Below are 19,899 nucleotides of genomic sequence, written 5' to 3' on the forward strand. Positions count from 1 at the left end.
GAAAATTATCAATTTATTTGTCTGTTTTTTTCTGTGCCTCACTGTCTGGTATCCAAGCACCCAGACTCTCAATGGACGTCTGAGAGGTTTATTTGTGTTGATTATTCTCTGCTGTGACAGCAGAGGGAAGTTTCTGCCCTCAGACTCTCTCGGTTCTGTCATAGTGTTAAGCCTTAGAGCTTCTCATAAGGCAGGTGTGGCCAGAGCTAGGATTCCCTGGGCAATGTCATTAGAATGCAAAGGGAATGTTACTCCATTTCTCTCCATGTCTGTCTCTGTGATTAAATGCATTCCTATCAGATAGCAATGTTACTATATTCTACTATGGGACCAGTGATTGGGAGAAACTGAGCTCTGTCTGCTAAGAATGGAGGCTCCTGGTGCTACAGGGAAGTGTTAGAAACACAGTGGTATTAATGGAGATTTTATGTTTGATCCAACGAAAGGAATTAAATGAGAATTGTAAAGGAAATGACTTTTTCATGCTGTGATAACCTGTTATTTGATTCTGTGTCAGTGTGCCAACTAGAATATCCTTATACCACGTTCGGGAGAATAGGTCTAATATAAATTGTGTGCTTTACTCATGTTGAGTGACTATTATCGAAATTGACCTAGAATCTTTGTGTGATAGTCTGCAATCTCAAAAGGACCCATTCCAATTTCATTATTTTGAAATTCAATTTCAGTGGTCCATTGCAGGTTCAGTACTTCCTGTAATTTTTTGCTGGAGCTTCATTATTTTTCCTAATGGACAAAACCAGCCATATGTACTGTTTTTCCCCCCAGGATATTACCAGTTTCTAATCTGTCTTTTTGAGCGTAATTGTTAACAAACAACACTGTTTACAGTGTTGTGGTTGGATGATAAGTTGTATGGTCACACTGTGTATCATAGTCAGGAATAGCAATTATGTAACATTCTGCATATTTATTACCATAAACCATTATCCCTCAATTTCACATAGCTTGTAGAGTCTACAAGCATGTCTGACAGCTGCTGCCCCAATATGAGCAGCACCATGAAGGTCTCCTGTCTCTAGCTTAGCTTTCAAGATGAAACCCAGACTCAAGGGGATAGAATCCATTGCTGTCTAGTGATGAAGGCATCTGTCATATCCAGTTAATGAAGAATCATGTGGAGATGACCCTGAGGGTTGAGGACCAGTATCAGAAAGCAATGGTCAGAGCCTGACTATGAAGAAGGGTTGCTGGTGGTATGGGAGGAAGCTAAGAGTATCATGAAGGGAACACAGGAGAAATGAGGGAGGCACTTATAAAGTAATTGAACTAATTCTGCCTGAAGGCGTCTTCCTTTTGGGGTATCTTTATTTAAAGATTTTATTTATTTATTTGAGAGAGAGCGAGGTAAGGAGCAGAGGGGGAGGCAGAGGGAAGGGGGGAAAGAATTTCAGGCTGGCTTCATGGTCAGCATGGAGCTAGCCGTGGTGCTAAACTGCACTGAGCTCATGACAGCTGAGCTCAAGTATGGGACACTTAACTGACTGAACCACCCAGGCACCCCTAACTTATTTTTATTTTTAGATTTATTTATGAGAGAGAGAGAGAGAGAGAGAGAGAGAGCTGGGTGAGGTGCAGAGGGAGAGGGAAAGGGAGAGAGAGAATCTTCAAACAGACTCCTCTTTGAGCAGGTAGCCCAACACCATTGATCCCAGGGTGTTAAGGTCAATGACCTGAGCCAAAACCAAGAGTCAGCTGCTGAACTGACTGAGCCACCCAGGCACCTGTAGGTGCCCCTGATTTAATATATATATACTTTAAAAATGTGAATTCTACTGAAATCATCAAAGGTGATTTTTTCCTCATGTGTATTTTGATGATATGAATATCAGAGTGATTTTTATGGTGAAATAAAAGGAAAATACATGTGGAAGAAGAAAAAAATGGAACCCAAGGGAGGTAGCTGGAGACTATTCCTGAGACTTTATGGACTGGTCTTTTATGTAGAAGTCTCACCTTTCCCTCTTTCTCAGACCTTTTTCTCTCTACCCACTGCCTTTCTGAGGTCAATATGTCCACTCAGTCAGTCCCTTACATCTGGGCCTCAGAGAACTGCCTCCCTAGAGATTTTCTACCAGATCTCATTGGCTGCTGCTTCAACACTAGATCTAGAACCTTATCTCCATTCCCACGCACTGCCTGAGGTCACCCACCCAGTTAGCAGTGGAACCGTGAGTAGAACTCAGTTTAGACATATGGTCTAATCTCTTTTCCCTTCCCCTTCCTTCTACCAATAATCCCCCTTTAAAATGAAATGATTAGAAAATGCTCCTTTTGTATTGTTGTTGATCTTTAATTGAACACCTACCGAGAGAAGGGAGCTTATTGACGCTCCTATTAAAATGGAGATGAGAGAAAAGGAAGGGATGAGGCCAATCTCTGCCTGTAAGTCCACTGTTTGAATTTATTAGTATGTGCTCCAGCGAACCTCCAAATCATCTCCTGCATGGACAACATAACTACCAGCTCCTGAAAAGGAAGAATGAAAAGTGGGTCAAATTATTCTTTTAAAGATTTATTTATTTTAGAGAGAAAGAGAATAGGAGCAGGGAAGGGGAGAGACAGAGGAAGAGGGAGAGGGAGAGTATGTCAAGCAGACTCCTCACTGAGCATGGAGCCCTACTCAGGGCTTGATCTCATAACCCTGAGATCATGGCCTGAGCTCAAAACAAGAGATGGACACGTAATTGACTCAGTCATCCAGGTGCCCAATGGTTCAAATGATTTAACTACCAAATCACCAAATAATGGTTCTCACTTTCCCAACACCTTGGCACATTCCCCACCAGAGCTTACACACTCACTTCTGGATGTTTGGGGGCATTGTCACTCTGTGGGGCTTTTTAGCCCTCTCTCCCTTACCTTGGTTCAGGTGTTCACCATTGCTCCGGAGCTCCCAGTAGGTCCTGTCATTTGTGCTGGCCTTTATGCCTTGAACACTGATGATGTAGGGGCCCCATGCGGTCTCCTTTGTTTTGAACCTGTGGGGACAGCAAATGGGTTTCAAGAACTTAGAACTTTCAAGGGCAACTTTAATGGGCATTTCTCAAACTCCAATGGACCTAAGAATCATTTGAAGCTATTATCAAGAAAAGCAGATTTCCCGGCCCTATCCACAGATAATTTGATTCTGTAGGTAAATAGGTGGTGCCTAGGAATCTGCATGTGTCATAAACACTCCAGGTGGTTCTGATGCAGGCACCGCACAATCTCTGCTGAATTAGAGGAATGAATCTTATTTCTGCCCCTGCCTCCCTTTGTGGTAGACACTCTGTATTTAACAACTGCTAATCTTCTACCCCAAGATAGTAATGGTTGAAGAGACAAAAGCAGCAGAAGAAAATGTTAAACTCACATCCTAGAGGCATCATAAGTAAGTAGGTTTTCTCTTAGGAAAGAAGAACAGGAAAGAGCAACTTAATATTTCATGTTGTGTTTATTAAAAAGTGACATAGCCAATGTTTGTTTCCCGGGACACATTTCTCTGCCTTCCTGGGAGCCCTTGAAAGCAACCTTTAAAATACTTACATTATGTGGGTGTGTGTGTGTGTGCACACGCGCATAACATTTACAGTACATACTATATATATAAAATTTTCTCTATGGCATCTTACATTATGTTACTAGACAAAGTAATTGCTGATTAGGTTTAGGGAGTCAAGTGAATCATACCTTTCAGAGGCAAAGTTAATATCTTAATTTTAATATTTGACCTCTTTAGGCCAGGAAATCTAAATTTGGGCTCCATGAATCTGAAAGGGAGGAACATGGAGAGACTCAGGGCATTTGTGAAACCTCTGATTTAAAGGAAGTTTTGTGTCTGTGTTTACTTGTGTGGAATCAGAAGCCACTGCACTCATCTGATTTTCAAAGGGGTCAGTGATTCAAAGATAATGACCCAGTGTTCTGAACACAAAATGGCTGAGCTAAGAGGTTCTCTTTGTTGAAGGAATTTTACTGACAGAAGAGAGATCTCTTGGACTTATTCACCCATTAAGTGACCATTAATTTAGTGTACCTACTGTGTGTTGGAAGATGGAAAGTCTCACCTTTTTTTTTAACCCCTGCCATGAGATATAGATGGAGAGCAAAGTACTAATGAGACTTTTCAAATATACTTTTCAAATATACTTCTATTCAGGTACTTATGTGTTCTTACTGAGTCTTTCAAAAATCACCAACTACCTTCACCTTAGGTTAGGCACAGACATACCTAAATAGAGTTGGATTTTCTTTCTGAGCTTGTTCCATCACATTTAGGAAGACAGAACCATCTGTCACAGAGACCACAATGCGATCTTTTCTTTTATCAATTACCACAGAGTAATTTACTTGGATTTGTGAAGGTGAGACAGCAGGTGTCACTGATACAATAGGCTCCTGAGTGGAAGGGTGGAAGGAATCTGGCAGAAACAGAAAAGCAGAGAAGAATTACTATTCAGAAAAATAAAAATGATGTTCAAGTTTACAAACATATCCAACCCCTCCCCCAGGCCTGGTAGAGGGGGAGTTTTCTTTAGGTAGAGGAGGATTGCTACAAGGAGCAAGAATCATCAGCCAAGCGGAGGATCTCTTGTGTGCCTAAACCAGATAGGCATCAGCTTGTAAATGTGTGGTTCAGCTTCACTCCCAGCTGTTTAAACAGTGCAGGTTCCCTGTCTCTTCTTTCTTATCAACACTCCTGAATTTTTTTTTCTTTTCTTTTCTTTCTTTCTTTTCTTTTGTATAGCCTATAATGATGCTTTCCTTTTTTGGGATGCCTTTTATTTCTTAACATTTATTGAAGACATATTAAGTATCAGGCACTGTACTAATCATTTCACATAGCTTATCTTATTCAGTCCTTACAACATATCCATGTTAGGTATGTTTATCATTTGCATGTTTTATATTCGTAAACTGAAGTTTAGAGATTAAACATTTTGTCTGAGGTTTCTTTTTTTTTTTTAAATTTTTTATTTTTGATAAACATATATTTTTATCCCCAGGGGTACAGGTCTGTGAATCAACAGGTTTACACACTTCACAGCACTCACCAAATCACATACCCTCCCCAATGTCCATAATCCCACCCCCTTCTCCCAAACCCCCTCCCCCCGGCAACCCTCAGTTTGTTTTGTGAGATTAAGAGTCACTTATGGTTTGTCTCCCTCCCAATCCCATCTTGTTTCATTTATTCTTCTTCTACCAACTTAAGCCTCCATGTTGTATCACCACTTCCTCATATCAGGGAGATCATATGATAGTTGTCTTTCTCTGCTTGACTTATTTCGCTAAGCATGATACGCTCTAGTTCCATCCACGTTGTTGCAAACGGCAAGATTTCATTTCTTTTGATGGCTGCATAGTATTCCATTGTGTATATATACCACATCTTCTTGATCCATTCATCTGTTGATGGACATCTAGGTTCTTTCCATAGTTTGGCTATTGTGGACATTGCTGCTATAAACATTCGGGTGCATGTGCCCCTTTGGATCACTACATTTGTATCTTTAGGGTAAATACCCAATAGTGCAATTGCTGGGTCATAGGGCAGTTCTATTTTCAACATTTTGAGGAACCTCCATGCTGTTTTCCAGAGTGGCTGCACCAGCTTGCATTCCCACCAACAGTGTAGGAGGGTTCCCCTTTTCTCCGCATCCTCGCCAGCATCTGTCATTTCCTGACTTGTTGATTTTAGCCATTCTGACTGGTGTGAGGTGATATCTCATTGTGGGTTTTGATTTGTATTTCCCTGATGCCGAGTGATATGGAGCACTTTTTCATGTGTCTGTTCGCCATCTGGATGTCTTCTTTGCAGAAATGTCTGTTCATGTCCTCTGCCCATTTCTTGATTGGATTATTTGTTCTTTGGGTGTTGAGTTTGCTAAGTTCTTTATAGATTCTGGACACTAGTCCTTTATCTGATATGTCGTTTGCAAATATCTTCTCCCATTCTGTCAGTTGTCTTTTGATTTTGTTAACTGTTTCCTTTGCTGTGCAAAAGCTTTTGATCTTGATGAAATCCCAATAGTTCATTTTTTCCCTTGCTTCCCTTGCCTTTGGCGTTGTTCCTAGGAAGATGTTGCTGCGGCAGAGGTCGAAGAGGTTGCTGCCCGTGTTCTCCTCAAGGATTTTGATGGATTCCTTTCGTACATTGAGGTCCTTCATCCATTTTGAGTCGATTTTTGTGTGTGGTGTAAGGGAATGGTCCAATTTCATTTTTCTGCATGTGGCTGTCCAATTTTCCAGCACCATTTATTGAAAAGGCTGTCTTTTTTCCATTGGACATTCTTTCCTGCTTTGTCGAAGATTAGTTGACCATAGATTTGAGGGTCTATTTCTGGGCTCTCTATTCTGTTCCATTGATCTATGTGTCTGTTTTTGTGCCAGTACCATGCTGTCTTGATGATGACAGCTTTGTAATAGAGCCTGAAGTCTGGAATTGTGATGCCACCAACGTTGGCTTTCTTTTTCAATATCCCTTTGGCTATTCGAGGTCTTTTCTGGTTCCATATAAATTTTAGCATTATTTGTTCCATTTCTTTGAAAAAGATGGATGGTACTTTGATAGGAATTGCATTAAATGTGTAGATTGCTTTAGGTAGCATAGACATTTTCACAATATTTATTCTTCCAATCCAGGAGCATGGAACATTTTTCCATTTCTTTGTGTCTTCCTCAATTTCTTTCATGAGTACTTTATAGTTTTCTGAGTATAGATTCTGTGTCTCTTTGGTTAGGTTTATTCCTAGGTATCTTATGGTTTTGGATGCAATTGTAAATGGGATTGACTCCTTAATATCTCTTTCTTCTGTCTTGCTGTTGGTGTAGAGAAATGCAACTGATTTCTGTGCATTGATTTTATATCCTGACACTTTACTAAATTCCTGTATAAGTTCTAGCAGTTTTGGAGTGGAGTCTTTTGGGTTTTCCACATATAGTATCATATCATCTGCGAAGAGTGATAATTTGACTTCTTCTTTGCCGATTTGGATGCCTTTAATTTCCTTTTGTTGTCTGATTGCTGAGGCTAGGACCTCTAGTACGATGTTGAATAGCAGTGGTGATAATGGACATCCCTGCCGTGTTCCTGACCTTAGCGGAAAAGCTTTCAGTTTTTCTCCATTGAGAATGATATTTGCGGTGGGTTTTTCTCAAGAAGAACTAATTCCTATTCTCCTGAAACTGTTCCAAAAAATAGAAATGGAAGGAAAACTTCCAAACTCATTTTATGAGGCCAGCATCACCTTGATCCCAAAACCAGACAAGGATCCCACCAAAAAAGAGAGCTATAGACCGATATCCTTGATGAACACAGATGCGAAAATACTCAACAAAATACTAGCCAATAGGATTCAACAGTACATTAAAAGGATTATTCACCACGACCAAGTGGGATTTATTCCAGGGCTGCAAGGTTGGTTCAACATCCGCAAATCAGTCAATGTGATACAACACATCAATAAAAGAAAGAACAAGAACCATATGATACTCTCAATAGATGCTGAAAAAGCATTTGACAAAGTACAACATCCCTTCCTGATCAAAACTCTTCAAAGTGTAGGGATAGAGGGCACATACCTCAATATTGTCTGAGGTTTCTAAACCTGCAAGTGGCTGAGCCAGGAATGAACATAGATAAAAGTCAAATCTTCTTTCATCCCTGGTTTAATAATCAGTTGTTTGAATAAATGATTCATGTTCTAATTTTCTTCTTATAACCCTTTCATATTCCTTCCATATTCCTCTGAGTTCCCTGAGGGCTCACTCATTGTGCATAACGGAGAGTCAGAGAGAATACTTTGTTTAGAATGGGAATGATGCTCAGAACATCTCTCTAACCATCAGAAAACATCCCTTTGAAGACAGACATTACTGAATCAAGTCTACATTGTTTATCAGTGTTTGAAACAAGAACAACCATCTACGACACTGTTAAGAACAAATCCTCAGGTGGTTATAATCACTGGTGACACATGGAGGACCGCATTCTATCTGGGAACTGTTATGCTTTAGGGGTTTATCTGGTCAGTTTTGGTCCCTAAGAACATCTTAGTCTCACATTCTTTGGGTATTCTGCTCTTTAGTACTCTACCTGAGCTATAGACGCAGGAAGAGTCTTTGTTAACATCCAAGTAGGTCTTTCCCTTCAGGGCTGGTAAGATTTGAGCTGCAGCAGTTGGCATACGGAATGCTCCTCGAGAAATTTCTGTGAGCACTGTATCCCGTGTTTTTTCGCAAACCCATTGATTTTTGTTATAATAGTTGGATGAAACAAAGAGAGCCTAAAGTGTGAGAGAAAGAATGAAAGGGAATGAGAATGAATGAGAGAAAGGTCAAATAGGGGCAAAGCCTACATCTAATGAATTCAGTGAATGTTTACTGGACACTGACCACAGGGGAAGAACCTTGGATAACTAGGATACCTTTCCCGACACCAAGAAGTTTAAAAACTAGCTTGGGGGGAGATGGAGAATTGCTTAATAACACAACCAGTAATGGCATCAATAAGAACAGACTTTACCTATTCACTCTTGCAGCCTTGGCACGGAACAATACCTTTCACATGGGAGATACCTGATAAATGCTGTTAACAGACAATCATGAAGGAGTCCCTAAGGCGAATGCCTTAAGAGAAGCATCTAGTGCCATGGCTTTTCAGAAGAGGGAGAGCACATACTTGAGGAAGGTAATACTTGAGGTAGGCCTTGACGATATTACAGCATTCCAGTAGGAGACAGGAGAGGAGCACTATACCCAGAGGGAATAGCATGATCAAGGATGCTAGAGTAGGTGAGGCCAGGGCATGGCCTGTCTCTGATGACACTGTCTGCAAAATCCCTGGGGAATTCCTCATGGCCTTGGAGGACTGGTGTACAGGGGAGACTCAGGGTGATTGTGGAAGAACAGGCAGAGAATGTGGTTGGGGCCACATTGGTGGATCCCTGAGCTTCAGAGTGAGGTGTCTGACATTATTTCCTTAACAGTGTGGAGTCAGATAGATTCTTGAATAGAAACTATAGAAGCAGCAAATGTAAACCGGAGGGGACAGCATGATGGGGTAGGAAAATTTAGGAAGGTATCAGAGTGAGTAAGACAAGGACAAAAATGGGTTGGTCCTGCAGATGTTGCTCTGTAGTTTCTAAGGGAAGGATGGTTCCTCTTTTCATTTTTCCTGAAGACTCTTTAAGTTAACCAAGAAGTCAACAAGCATTTGTGGGATATTTAAAAAAAAAAGGTTATGGGGTGCCTGGGTGGCTCAGTGGGTTAAGGCCTCTGCCTTTGGGACATGATCTCAGGGTTCTGGGATTGAGCCCATATTGGGCTCTCTGCTCAGCAGGGAGCCTGCTTCCTCCTCTTTCTCTGCCTGCCTCTCTGCCTACTTGTGATCTCTGTCTGTCAAATAAATAAATAAAATCTTTAAAAAAATTAAAAAAATATAAAAAGGATTATATTTCATTTCATCTTCAAAACTGTCTTGTAGGCATGCAGTTCCCAAGTCTGCTGTGAATAAATATCCCCTGGAGGTTTTCAAAACCAGACCAAGCTGGGTGTTATATGTAACTAATCAAACATTGAACATTACATCAAAAACCAAGTCATGTATTATATGTTGGCTACTTGAATTTAAATGAAAAAAAAAAAAAAGTAAAATTGGACCAAGGCCCATGCTCCACCTCTCAGTTTCTCTACTGACTGGCTGATGGAGCCTAAATATTAGTGTTTTCCAAAAGCTCCTCTAGATGATTCATATGTGCAGCCAGAATGGACAACCAGTGTTCTATGAAGGCCAAACTCAGCAAGACAGACAACAGCCTCTCACCAACAGTAAAGACAGCCTGTGTGATTGGACCACTATTAAACCCCAGCTTCTTGTAATTTTTCTCAAGGACCCTCACTGGCCACATTGAACACCTTGATCTTGCTAAAATGTTCTTTCATGCTTCTTGCTGTCCTCTCTCCCTTGGAAAGCCCTCTCATCCTGGGGGGGCCTGGCAGACCCCTACTCATACTAAAGATTCAGTGAAGTTTTGTTTCCTGTCAATCTTCCTTCATCTCTTCTTGTATCTACCCCGCAGGGTCATGTAAATCAGTGAGTGAATGCAGGAATAAAGCCCCAGACTTCAAGGAACATATACAGGACAGAGTGGGTGCCAAGTATGAGTTTTGAAACCAACTGTTTAGGTTCCCTCTCCATGTAAATCACATTTTGGCCTTGTAATGTTAGGCAAGTTACTGATACTCCATGACTCATGCTCTTATTCTGGGAAATGGAGCTAATAATATTTTCCTCACTAGGCTGTTGTGTGCATTCATGAGCATGCCAGTAAATACTAGCTGGTATTACTGGCACTGCCTCTTATCACTTGGACAGCCATAATCTAATTTAGGAGATAAGAGGCAAGCACCAAACGCTAGCATATGGCATATGGTGAAATTGCATGTGATAGAACAACATAGGAGGTTGGAGTAGACTCTAAAATTAAAAAAAGTTGTAGTCAGGAAAAGCTTCATGGAAGCACTGGACATGGAAATCTAAGGATCTAAGGTGAGGAGAATACATTTCCATCAGAGGAGAAGAATCACATAAGATCAGTTCGTATAGGAAACAGAGTGGATAATATCTTCTGGGGCCAGGAAGAAAGGATACAGATATTTCTTTCCTTCATAACTCTCTTCTCTGTCTCCTGTTTTACCCTCTGACTTACCTGCATAGCTTCTCCTGTACTATATATGTTTCCAAGAAGACCATTTTCTGTTTTCTGAGACAGAATCTTGTTTATCAGTGACTCTGTATAATTATTAATATTCTCTATATCCTTTTTATCTATTTGTTTCTGCCGTCTTGTTTTGTTCTTCACACAGGTCAGAGCCAGGACAGCCATCGCGCCAGTATCTGCCAGGAAACAAAACATTGGTGATAGGTTGACCAACCATTCCAGTTTGCCTTGGTCTGAGGGGTCTCCTGGTAAGTAGGATGTTCAGCACTAAAAGAGGCTCTCATATCTGGACAAACTGGGAAGATTGGTCATCCTAGTTGATGATGGGAGAGAAGGATTTGAAGAGATAGCAATCATCTCTTCAGCACTAAACACTCAAATATTTCAATATCCCTTTCTTATGTTCAGTATCCCTGTGCCTTGTACACAATAACTCACCTGTTGGTCATAGGAACACATACAGATTTGCAGGTGCATACACATGGACAGTTTTCCACTTCTACATCTTGGCTGTTCTCATTTTTTTTTTTTTCATCTCTCAGCCATATTGGCAAAGGAATTGGGAGAATTCATGATGATACCCCAAGCAACATATGTCTTTGCAATGTTCCAATGTTTCCATTAGGCTGATTAGAAAAATAGCACTTAAGAGAGTTGTTTTCCAATAAAGCTTCTTAAGCGGGAGCATGAAGCAACAGTTTGGAAGAAAGGGGGATAAAATCTTTTTTTCTGGCTTGTTACTTAGTTCCCCTGCTGGATTCTTTAAGTGTCGTACCTTCCCTCTCCCATGGAAAGAAATATCACCTCACTATCCAGAGATACTGAGTGGTGATTCTCTTTGGGCTTCTTGGAGAAAGATGAGCTTGTGTCTCTGGATCCATAAGGGCTGAGCAACAATGCTAGTTGTCTAGAGGGGGCTTCCTTTTGGATGTATAAACTGACCCAGGAGAAAATTTCTAGTCCTTGTCTATTGAAGGTACAGACTTTATTAAACAAAATATTGGGCCCTTGTCCATGGAGAAGTTGTGTTGTCCAAGTAAGCCCACACATTCAGTGCTCCCAATAAATTAGAGAAAGAGGTGAAGTTAAGTTAAATGAATTCCACTGTTTTCCTGCCTCTATACTTACACTTCCTAAAATGTCTTATATGAAGATTCTCACAATCTATCTTTATTTTACAGATGGGAAAATTAAGGTCAAGGGTTAATATCCACTGGTTATATAATTCAAAGAAGGAGTAGTGTGGGAACTGGATCTTTCTACTATATTAGATATCTAGAAAGATGCTTAAATGCCCCCCAATATTCATTCTTCTCAAAAAGAAAATTCTCTTCCCTGATCACTAGGGTAAAAAGGATAAAAATAAAGTCCAAGTACTTACAGGTAGAAAAACTCAAAGGAAAAGACTTACCAGTGACTGTGTCCTCTATGCCAAGGGAACTGGGTGTAATCACTCACCTACTGAGAACTGTCCATGAAAATAGTAATTTTTATTTTCAGGATTGAGGAATTTAGCAACTTCAGTGATTGAGTAATTCCCATTGAACAGACACAAGGCCAAAATGTCCAGGCTGAGCTGGTAGTAGTTAGTCAGTGGATTGCCATTATGATCTTCTGTTAGAGAGGGAAGAAATACCTTACTCATGGAAGTAATAGTGGAGTAATAAACTTTCAATATACTCCTACCTGCTTTTTTAGAATTTCTTTACATTTAAGAAAAGGTGAGTAATAGAGGGAGAAAGATCACTCATAGAATCATCAAACCTAAGAAATGTAAAAGCTGTTAAGAGCCACCAAATTAACTCAACTCCTTTCATTTTATAACTGAGGTGACTCAGCACTAAAGAGATTAAAGTACCATCCTGATACTCAGGTGGTTACAGAAGTAGGACTAGAATACAGATTTCCCACCACTAAGCTTCTTGCACTTTGAATGGAAATGTGTTGGAACTGGAAGTAGAAGAAGTAGAAGAAGTAGAGGCCATCTCACAAGAAGATGGGATTAGAACAGCTTAATGGATAACAGGATGAATACTGGTTGGGTGTTGAAATAAAAACAATGCACCTCAGTAGCCACGATCACAATCAGCCTATTTTTCCCAGTGATAAAGCACTTTTGGCCATCTTTATCTCTTTATCTCTTCCACTAGTATCATATGTTTTGGTACTTCTGACATAGTGTCTTGTATTGATCAGCCATTTCTGGTGTATTTCATTATTTGTCTAAAAGTCAAGCTTCTAGAGAACAAGAAAACTGTGTTCCTTTAGTGTGTGTGTGTGTGTTCATCATCTTATGTAAGGTGGATGTAAAGTCCATGCTCATTTGGATCTATTTGAAAAGAAAATTCAAGATGTGTGTTGAAAGAGGGAAGAAGGGAAAATGATCAAAGTTATGTGGGATGAACAGAATGACGAGAAGGAAAGACTGAAGGGAAACTTCTTGAGATCTGGATCAGTGGAGGAGAAGACAAGTTGTCCAGGGACTCTGAACATTTGACTCTCACCCATATTTCTGATTTCTTCTTTGTATTTATTTCCTAGTCTTTTGACCAGTTCAGAATAATTTATAGACATCCCATCAGGTGCTTTACATGCTCCCAAAGCCAGTATAGCCAAGGCAAGCTGTCCCGAGGTTAAAGATGGCTCTGAAAAGAAAAGTATTCGAGTTTAACAAGGTACATGTTTGTGACTTTTTTTTTGGCATCTTGTCTTACTTCACCTGTCAATTCTCTCCTTTTTTCCACTCTATACAAATATTTACTTCTTTATTCCCAAAGCAGAGACTTTTCTAGCAGTGTTGTATAAATGCCAGCTAAATCATAGTCTTCCCCATGAAATCATGAAGTGTTTTGGGAATCCTGCAATCCTTATAACAATTTTAAAAGGAAAAGAATAGATAATAAAACTTTGGGATTTACTCTCTTTGTGGGTGCCATCTTGCCAAGATAGTAATAATTGACTTGGATGTTCTGCCTTGTAGAGTATCAAAATTCTCAGGTTTCTTGTAACTCTTAGAATAATATTGTGAGGTAGGTAGGGGTGGCTTCATTTCTCCCTTATCTCAATCAGAAAGCTAAGGCTCCCTATTGACATGAAGGGCTCAGCATCTAGCCTGCATTCAACCCCAGTGCTCATCTGGGGTGCCTGGGTGGCTCAGTTGGTTAAGCATCTGACTCTTTGATTTTGGCTCAGTTCATGGTCTCAGGGTTGTGGGATTGAGCCCTGTATTGGGGTCTGCACTGAGTGCTGAGCATGGAGTCTGCTTAAGATACTCTCTTTCCCTTTACCTTGGTCCCTCCCCACCTCTCTAAAACAAACAAAGAGCAAAAAGAGAAACAAAACCAAGAAGACCCAGTCCTCATCTCTATTTCCCTGCGGTTTCCTTGCTATTGTCCAGTTTCTTACATGTGGGCCATATCCCTCCTGGTTGTGAACTCAGGTAACTTACAGAACAGTATTAGTAGATAAGAGTCTTTAATTTATTTTGATTTTCTTTGTGACTCTTTAAAGGAAAATGTTTTTCAGGACACAGACAAGTAAGGCCTAGCAGTAAATAGCAAGAGGATTTGAGGTATCTTTCTTTCTTTCTTTTTCATTTTATTATAATTATAATTATTTTAAATTTACAAATAATGTATTATTAGCCCCAGGGGTACAGGTCTGTGAATCTCCAGGTTGACACACTTCACAGCACTCACCATAGCATATACCCTCCCCAATGTCCATAACCCAACCACCCTTTCCCAACCCCGCTCTCCCCGGCAACCCTCAGTTTGTTTTGTGAGATTAAGAGTCTCTTGGTTTGCTTCCCTCTGGATCCCATCTTGTTTCATTTATTCTTTCCCTACCCTCAACCCCCCCCATGTTGCATCTCCACTTTTTGAGGTATCTTTCTGTCCCTTCAAGTTTTATACAGCTAGAATAAATGTAGCAGGGACACTTTAGATACAAAATTATGTCTAAAGATCTGTTGCTGGAGATAATCTTTATGGATAGGTAAGTCTTCTCCTAAAACTTCCAGAGAATAAAGCTACTCACCTGTACTGTTCACAGTGAGTATGAATTGTTCAGTCAGATGTTGATCTTGGCTTTGGTTCAGGGACCCACAAAGTCTGAGAGACAGCAGTGCATTGGCGGCATGGATTCTTTCGGTATAATTTGAATTGATCATTGTATGTATCAGAGGTTTTAGAGCAGTTTTGTTTTCCTTGCTTACCTCTGTGGCAGGGGAAGGAGGAAATAAGAAGAAATAAGAAATGCACACTAAGAAAATATTAAGGAAGGGACGCCTGGGTGGCTCAGTTGGTTAAGCAGCTGCCTTCAGCTCAGGTCATGATCCCAGCATCCTGGGATCGAGTCCCACATCGGGCTCCTTGCTCGGCAGGGAGCCTGCTTCTCCCTCTGCCTCTGTCTGCCATTCTGTCTGCCTGTGCTCGCTCTCTCTCCCTCTCTCTCTCTGACAAATAAATAAAATCTCTAAAAAAAAAGAGAAAATATTAAGGAACAGGAACCCTAGGAACAGTGTTGGTATTAAAATGTTTTGTAACAGACATGTTTAGTAACAGGGCCCAGGGAGAACAACCCAGTGGTCACTGACTGTGTTGCTGGAACAATACAAAGGTGGGTCTGGAGTCTCTGCTCCTTTAGCAGCGTGGAAGTGTTTCAATTTTTTAACAGCTTTTTCAGCCTTATTATTGTGTATTGGCAGATTATCAGTCCTGCTTGGGAGATCTAGTAGGATTCCCTGATTTTGAGGAGGAAGCCTGTGTGCCCCTAAAGAAATCCTGAGGCCAGGGTGTTCTTAAAGAAACTTCCATAATTGAAGGCTTAATGGAGACTAAAATACAGGTCTTCCCAATCCCAGTCTGTAGTCCTCACTACTTGCTGGATTGAGTTCCTTCCCTTCTCCATCTTCTAACTCAATCAGGTTATTAATACTGAGGGAAAGAGGGCAATAGTTCTATGGTACGGTGGTGACTGACCCCAGAGATCTGAATTGTCTGGTTGTCCAACCGATCTGGCATCAGGATCGTTATTCAGCAACCTGTACCTTTCAGAAAACCCTCTAGTCTTAGCCTGTAATATGACCAAATCCCAAAGGAAAGGATGGAGGAGTCACATTCTGCTGTGGAATTAAGAGTCCCGAGACCTCAATAACTGGAGGAAAATAAGAAGAGTTAGTTTTAAGAGTTCTAAGAGTTACCACTTAAAATATTTTTTGTTGGTGGGAATGCAAGTTGGTGTAGCCTTTTTGGAGAACAGTGTGGAGATTCCTCAAGAAATTAAAAATAGAACTTCCCTATGACCCTGCCATTGCACTCCTGGGTATTTACCCCAAAGATACAGATGTAGTGAAAAGAAGGGCCATCTGTACCCCAATGTTTATAGCAGCAATGGCCACAGTCACCAAACTGTGGAAAGAACCAAGATGCCCTTCAATGGATGAATGGATTAGGAAGATGTGGTCCATATACTCTATGGAGTATTATGCCTCCATCAGAAAGGACGAATACCCAACTTCTGTAGCAACATGGGCGGGACTGGAAGAGATTATGCTGAGTGAAATAAGTCAAGCAGAGAGAGTCAATTATCATATGGTTTCACTTATTTGTGGAGCATAACAAATAGCATGGAGGACATGGGGAGATAGAGAGGAGAAGGGAGTTAGGGGAAATTGGAAGGGGAGGTGAACCATGAGAGACTATGGACTCTAAAAAACAATCTGAGGGTTTTGAAGTGGCGGGGGGGGGGAGGTGGGAGGTCAGGGTACCAGGTGGTGGGTATTAGAGAGGGCACAGATTGCATGGAGCACTGGGTGTGGTGCAAAAATAATGAATACTGTTATGCTGAAAATAAAAAATAAATTAAAATATTTTTAAATGAACTTTGCTTAGGGGTGCTTGGGTGGCTCAGTTTGTTAAGCAGCCAATTCTTGATTTCAGCTCAGTTCATGACCTTAGGGTGGTGGTATCAAGCCCCACTTTGGGCTCAATCTTCTTGAGATTCTCTCTCTCCCTCTTCTTCTGCCCTCCCCCAAATCATGGTCATTCTCTCTCTCTCCTCTCTCTCTGTGTCCCTTTCTAAAATAAATAGATACATTTTTTAAAAAAATGTACTTTGTTAACACTCCCAAGAAAAATCCTACCCATCTCCAGATTATTTCTTGGGTTAGTGGGGATACTGAGAATAGCACGAGCTCTTTGTTCAGCCAGACTTTGGCTGGATTCTCCAGTCCCTAACTTATGACTATGGGTGACTTATGTAACTTTCTTGACCTTCAGTTCCCTCATTTCAAAATTGTGGATATTAACCTTTATTTTATAGTTATTGGACAAGAAATCAGTTAACAAACTATAAAGTACCACACATATTATCACTCTTAGCTCAATTGTAGTTTCGATCACTATACTTAGGGAACTGAGGCAATGTGAGTTCTCTATCCCCGATGTGGGGCTCAGGATCACCACCCTGAGATCAAGAGTTATATGCTCTGCTGACCGAGCCAGCCAGGCACCACTCTATCTTTCTTCTCTTTAAAAGACAGGGCGATCTGGACCAGTGGTTGTAGAAAAGTCCTTCTTTGTTAGAAGAACAACTGGACAATTGTTGAGTCATGACTGAGATTTTATGGAAACATCCAGTTCAGCAGATTTTCCGGCACTGAAACAGACTTTTCATTTCCTGGTCAACCTCTCATCAGGTTCCTTGTCCACTAAAGACAGGTAATTATTTTTTACAGTGGATTGAACTTCAAAACCTCCACAGAGACCCCCTATTCTTAGGATACAACAAAGGAAATGACAGGCCAGGAAGAAGAATTAGAGTTGGCAGCATTTCTGCTTTAGCTTGTGTGAACACAAGTCTTTCAGCTGTGGTGTTGACCTCTTCTTGTAGGCTACAGAACACCAGGAGCATGTAGCCACCAATGGCACCACATAGTCATCTTTGGACTGGGTTTAAGCACAATTCCAGGGTCAAGACTTAGAAAAGAGAAAACATGAAGCTGAGAGCTATACCAAGCTTCATAACATCACTTGCTCCAACACCCTTCCCCAACTCTCCTCAATTTATGGATAAAGCTAAAAATACTCAAAAGCATTGGATCGTACAGCTAGTAAGGGGTCAGACTATACCTGAACCAGTTTTTCGTTTTCCTACTTAGTAGTTTTTAATAGAACCTCATAATCATGGATTCCTATACCCAGAGGAGAGGTGATGGGCTTGTATGCATGCCCTGTGGGGATGAATTGGAGAGGCTGATGTGTACCTCGGAACATCTAAACTCAATAATGACAAGGGAGAAGTTTTTGTTATTTGAAAGGGATTTTTAACATTTTTTTTCTGTGCAGTTATAAGGGGTTAACCCAAAACCCATGGGTTGAACTTCAAAAAAATAGATTGCATCTCAAATTCAAAATAAAGCTTTCTATGATCTTGAAAAATTTCTGGTATCCTGAATAGTCTATCCTTGAATAGAAGAGGAATAGACAGTTTCTTGGTAGGGTTCCTATGGTGAAGAAAATCTAAATATAGGAAGAATAGTTAGGCAAGTTAGCATTAAATCTACAATGCCTCTTAAAACAACATATGTTATCGAACTTTCCTCGCCATGTCCTGCCAAATTTTACATTACTCAGTCCAACCATATATAGAACTGAAATAGGGGGGCATCTGGGTGGCTCAGTCAGTTAAGTGGCTGCCTTCTGCTCAGGTCATTATCACAGAGTCCTGGGATCGAGTCCCGCATCGGGCTCCCTGCTGAGTGGAGAGCCCACTTCTCCCTCTCCCTCTGCCTGCTTCTCTGCCTACTTGTACTCTCTATCTCTCTGTAAAATAAAGAAATAAAATCTTAAAAATAAAAAAGAACTGGAATAGGATATTTTCTCAGGTCACTCTACACAAGTCCTCTGCCAGGAGACTTTAGAAGACTATCACACAAGGAGTAATTTTAGCTCAATGCGTACTTACCACAGATCTCGCATTGTTGTCTTGGAATAAGAGAAAACAATAGGAGCCCCAGTAGGGGCAGCTGGTGAGATTGTCTCATCTTTCCAAGTGTTCTGGAATGGTGAGGGCTTGTCTGGCTATTTATTGGGTGATGGCAGATGGTAATGAGAGTTCCTCCTTTAGCTTGCCTCAGCCTCTTTCCCTTAAGCAAATATTGAGCAATGTCAGGGGGTGTGGTGTGGTGAAGTGTATTTTTCCAAGAATTGTGATAAACCAGGAAGAAGACTTGAAAGATAAATGGTCAGGGAGGAAGAAGAACTAATATTCTTTGTTCCCCATCCCAAACTTTAGGATTCACAGTCCTTACTTTCCTTCAACCCAGTGAGGATAAATTAAGTTTCCCTCTTTTTCCATTCCAGTTTGGTTGTATTTTATTTATGTCTCTTGAAACATTAGATTTGATGGGCAAGGGCTTAACACATAAAAAAAATGGAAGTAGAAGTTGTAAGACTGAAATTGGCCAGGCAAGTTGCGGGAGCCTGGCACCTGAGGATCTTTGGCATCGTGGTTTCTGATGCATGATTTTTTCTAAGATAGATGCCCTGCGAGTTTCATAGCCCAGGAGGAACACTACAGAGATACACATCAAATGTGGATTTTTGCTGTGCCAGGAAAGATGCTACAAGCTCCATGTAAGATGTGTTGTCTATCATAGGTCCCCCAGAAATTATTAGAGAATACTATCAGTTTGGCCTTAAAATGTTTGTTATGGGTCAGCCAGATGGTGGAATATCCCCCCACAGCAACAGTCATTTTAGCAGCCATCCACGGACAGGGGTTTCTATGTGGGAATTTTGTGTTCCAAGTAAGAGGTTCAGAAACCTTATTGCAGCTGCTGAGGAGAGCTGTGATGAAAGGACCTACCAAAGAAGAAAGACTTGTATTCACAAAAGCTAAAGCACAGAATTTGCCTGCTCTGATTTTTCTTCCTGGCTTTTTCCCTGTTGTACCCTGAAGAGCCAGGCTCACTGACCATGGTCCTGGGTACTGACCAGAAAACAGCCTCATCCCCTTGTGGACTTGGCTCTGTCAGTGTTTGGCACTGGTTCTGTGAATTGCACCATCGGCCAAGGGACCTGGAAGGAATCATGCCCACCTGAGCCTTGGGTGATAGGACTGCTGACCTTGGTTAGGGCTGAGGAGCCTGAAGCGCTATGACTGGGGT

At 40.9% G+C, this 19,899-nt stretch overlaps 1 protein-coding gene across 2 annotated transcripts; it reads right to left on the minus strand.

Moving 5' to 3' along the window:
• Positions 1-2,293: 2,293 nt before the first annotated feature.
• On the minus strand, positions 2,294-18,843 carry TCN1 (transcobalamin 1). Of its 2 annotated transcripts, none has more exons than XM_045062997.1 (9): positions 18,696-18,843; positions 14,766-14,945; positions 13,232-13,372; positions 12,186-12,338; positions 10,716-10,903; positions 8,102-8,291; positions 4,235-4,424; positions 2,884-3,002; positions 2,294-2,490 (listed from the first exon to the last, which is right to left on the minus strand). In XM_045062997.1, the coding sequence occupies exons 1-9, from the start codon at positions 18,772-18,774 to the stop codon at positions 2,429-2,431; spliced, it is 1,302 nt and encodes a 433-aa protein (XP_044918932.1). In that variant the 5' UTR covers positions 18,775-18,843; the 3' UTR covers positions 2,294-2,428. The 2 variants fall into 2 exon arrangements, with proteins under 2 accessions (XP_044918932.1, XP_004770485.2); XM_004770428.2 differs by having other exon boundaries at positions 12,186-12,341.
• Between the last annotated feature and the right edge of the window lie 1,056 nt (positions 18,844-19,899).

Source organism: Mustela putorius, unplaced genomic scaffold (genome assembly GCF_011764305.1).
Source record: "Mustela putorius furo isolate JIRA1106 unplaced genomic scaffold, ASM1176430v1.1 tig00000127_pilon_pilon_pilon, whole genome shotgun sequence".
NCBI classification, from domain to species: domain Eukaryota; kingdom Metazoa; phylum Chordata; class Mammalia; order Carnivora; family Mustelidae; genus Mustela; species Mustela putorius.

What these genes read in the sequence shown, in the direction of transcription:
- TCN1 (XM_004770428.2), bottom strand. Translation starts at nt 18,774, where the DNA reads ATGAGACAATCTCACCAGCTGCCCCTACTGGGGCTCCTATTGTTTTCT. An exon ending in ACAACAATGCGAGATCTGTG is followed by an intron (nt 14,946 to 18,695) that starts GTAAGTACGCAT and finishes CCCCTGCCACAG; the next exon opens with AGGTAAGCAAGGAAAACAAA. An exon ending in AGAAGAAATCAGAAATATGG is followed by an intron (nt 12,342 to 13,231) that starts GTGAGAGTCAAA and finishes CCTCTCTAACAG; the next exon opens with AAGATCATAATGGCAATCCA.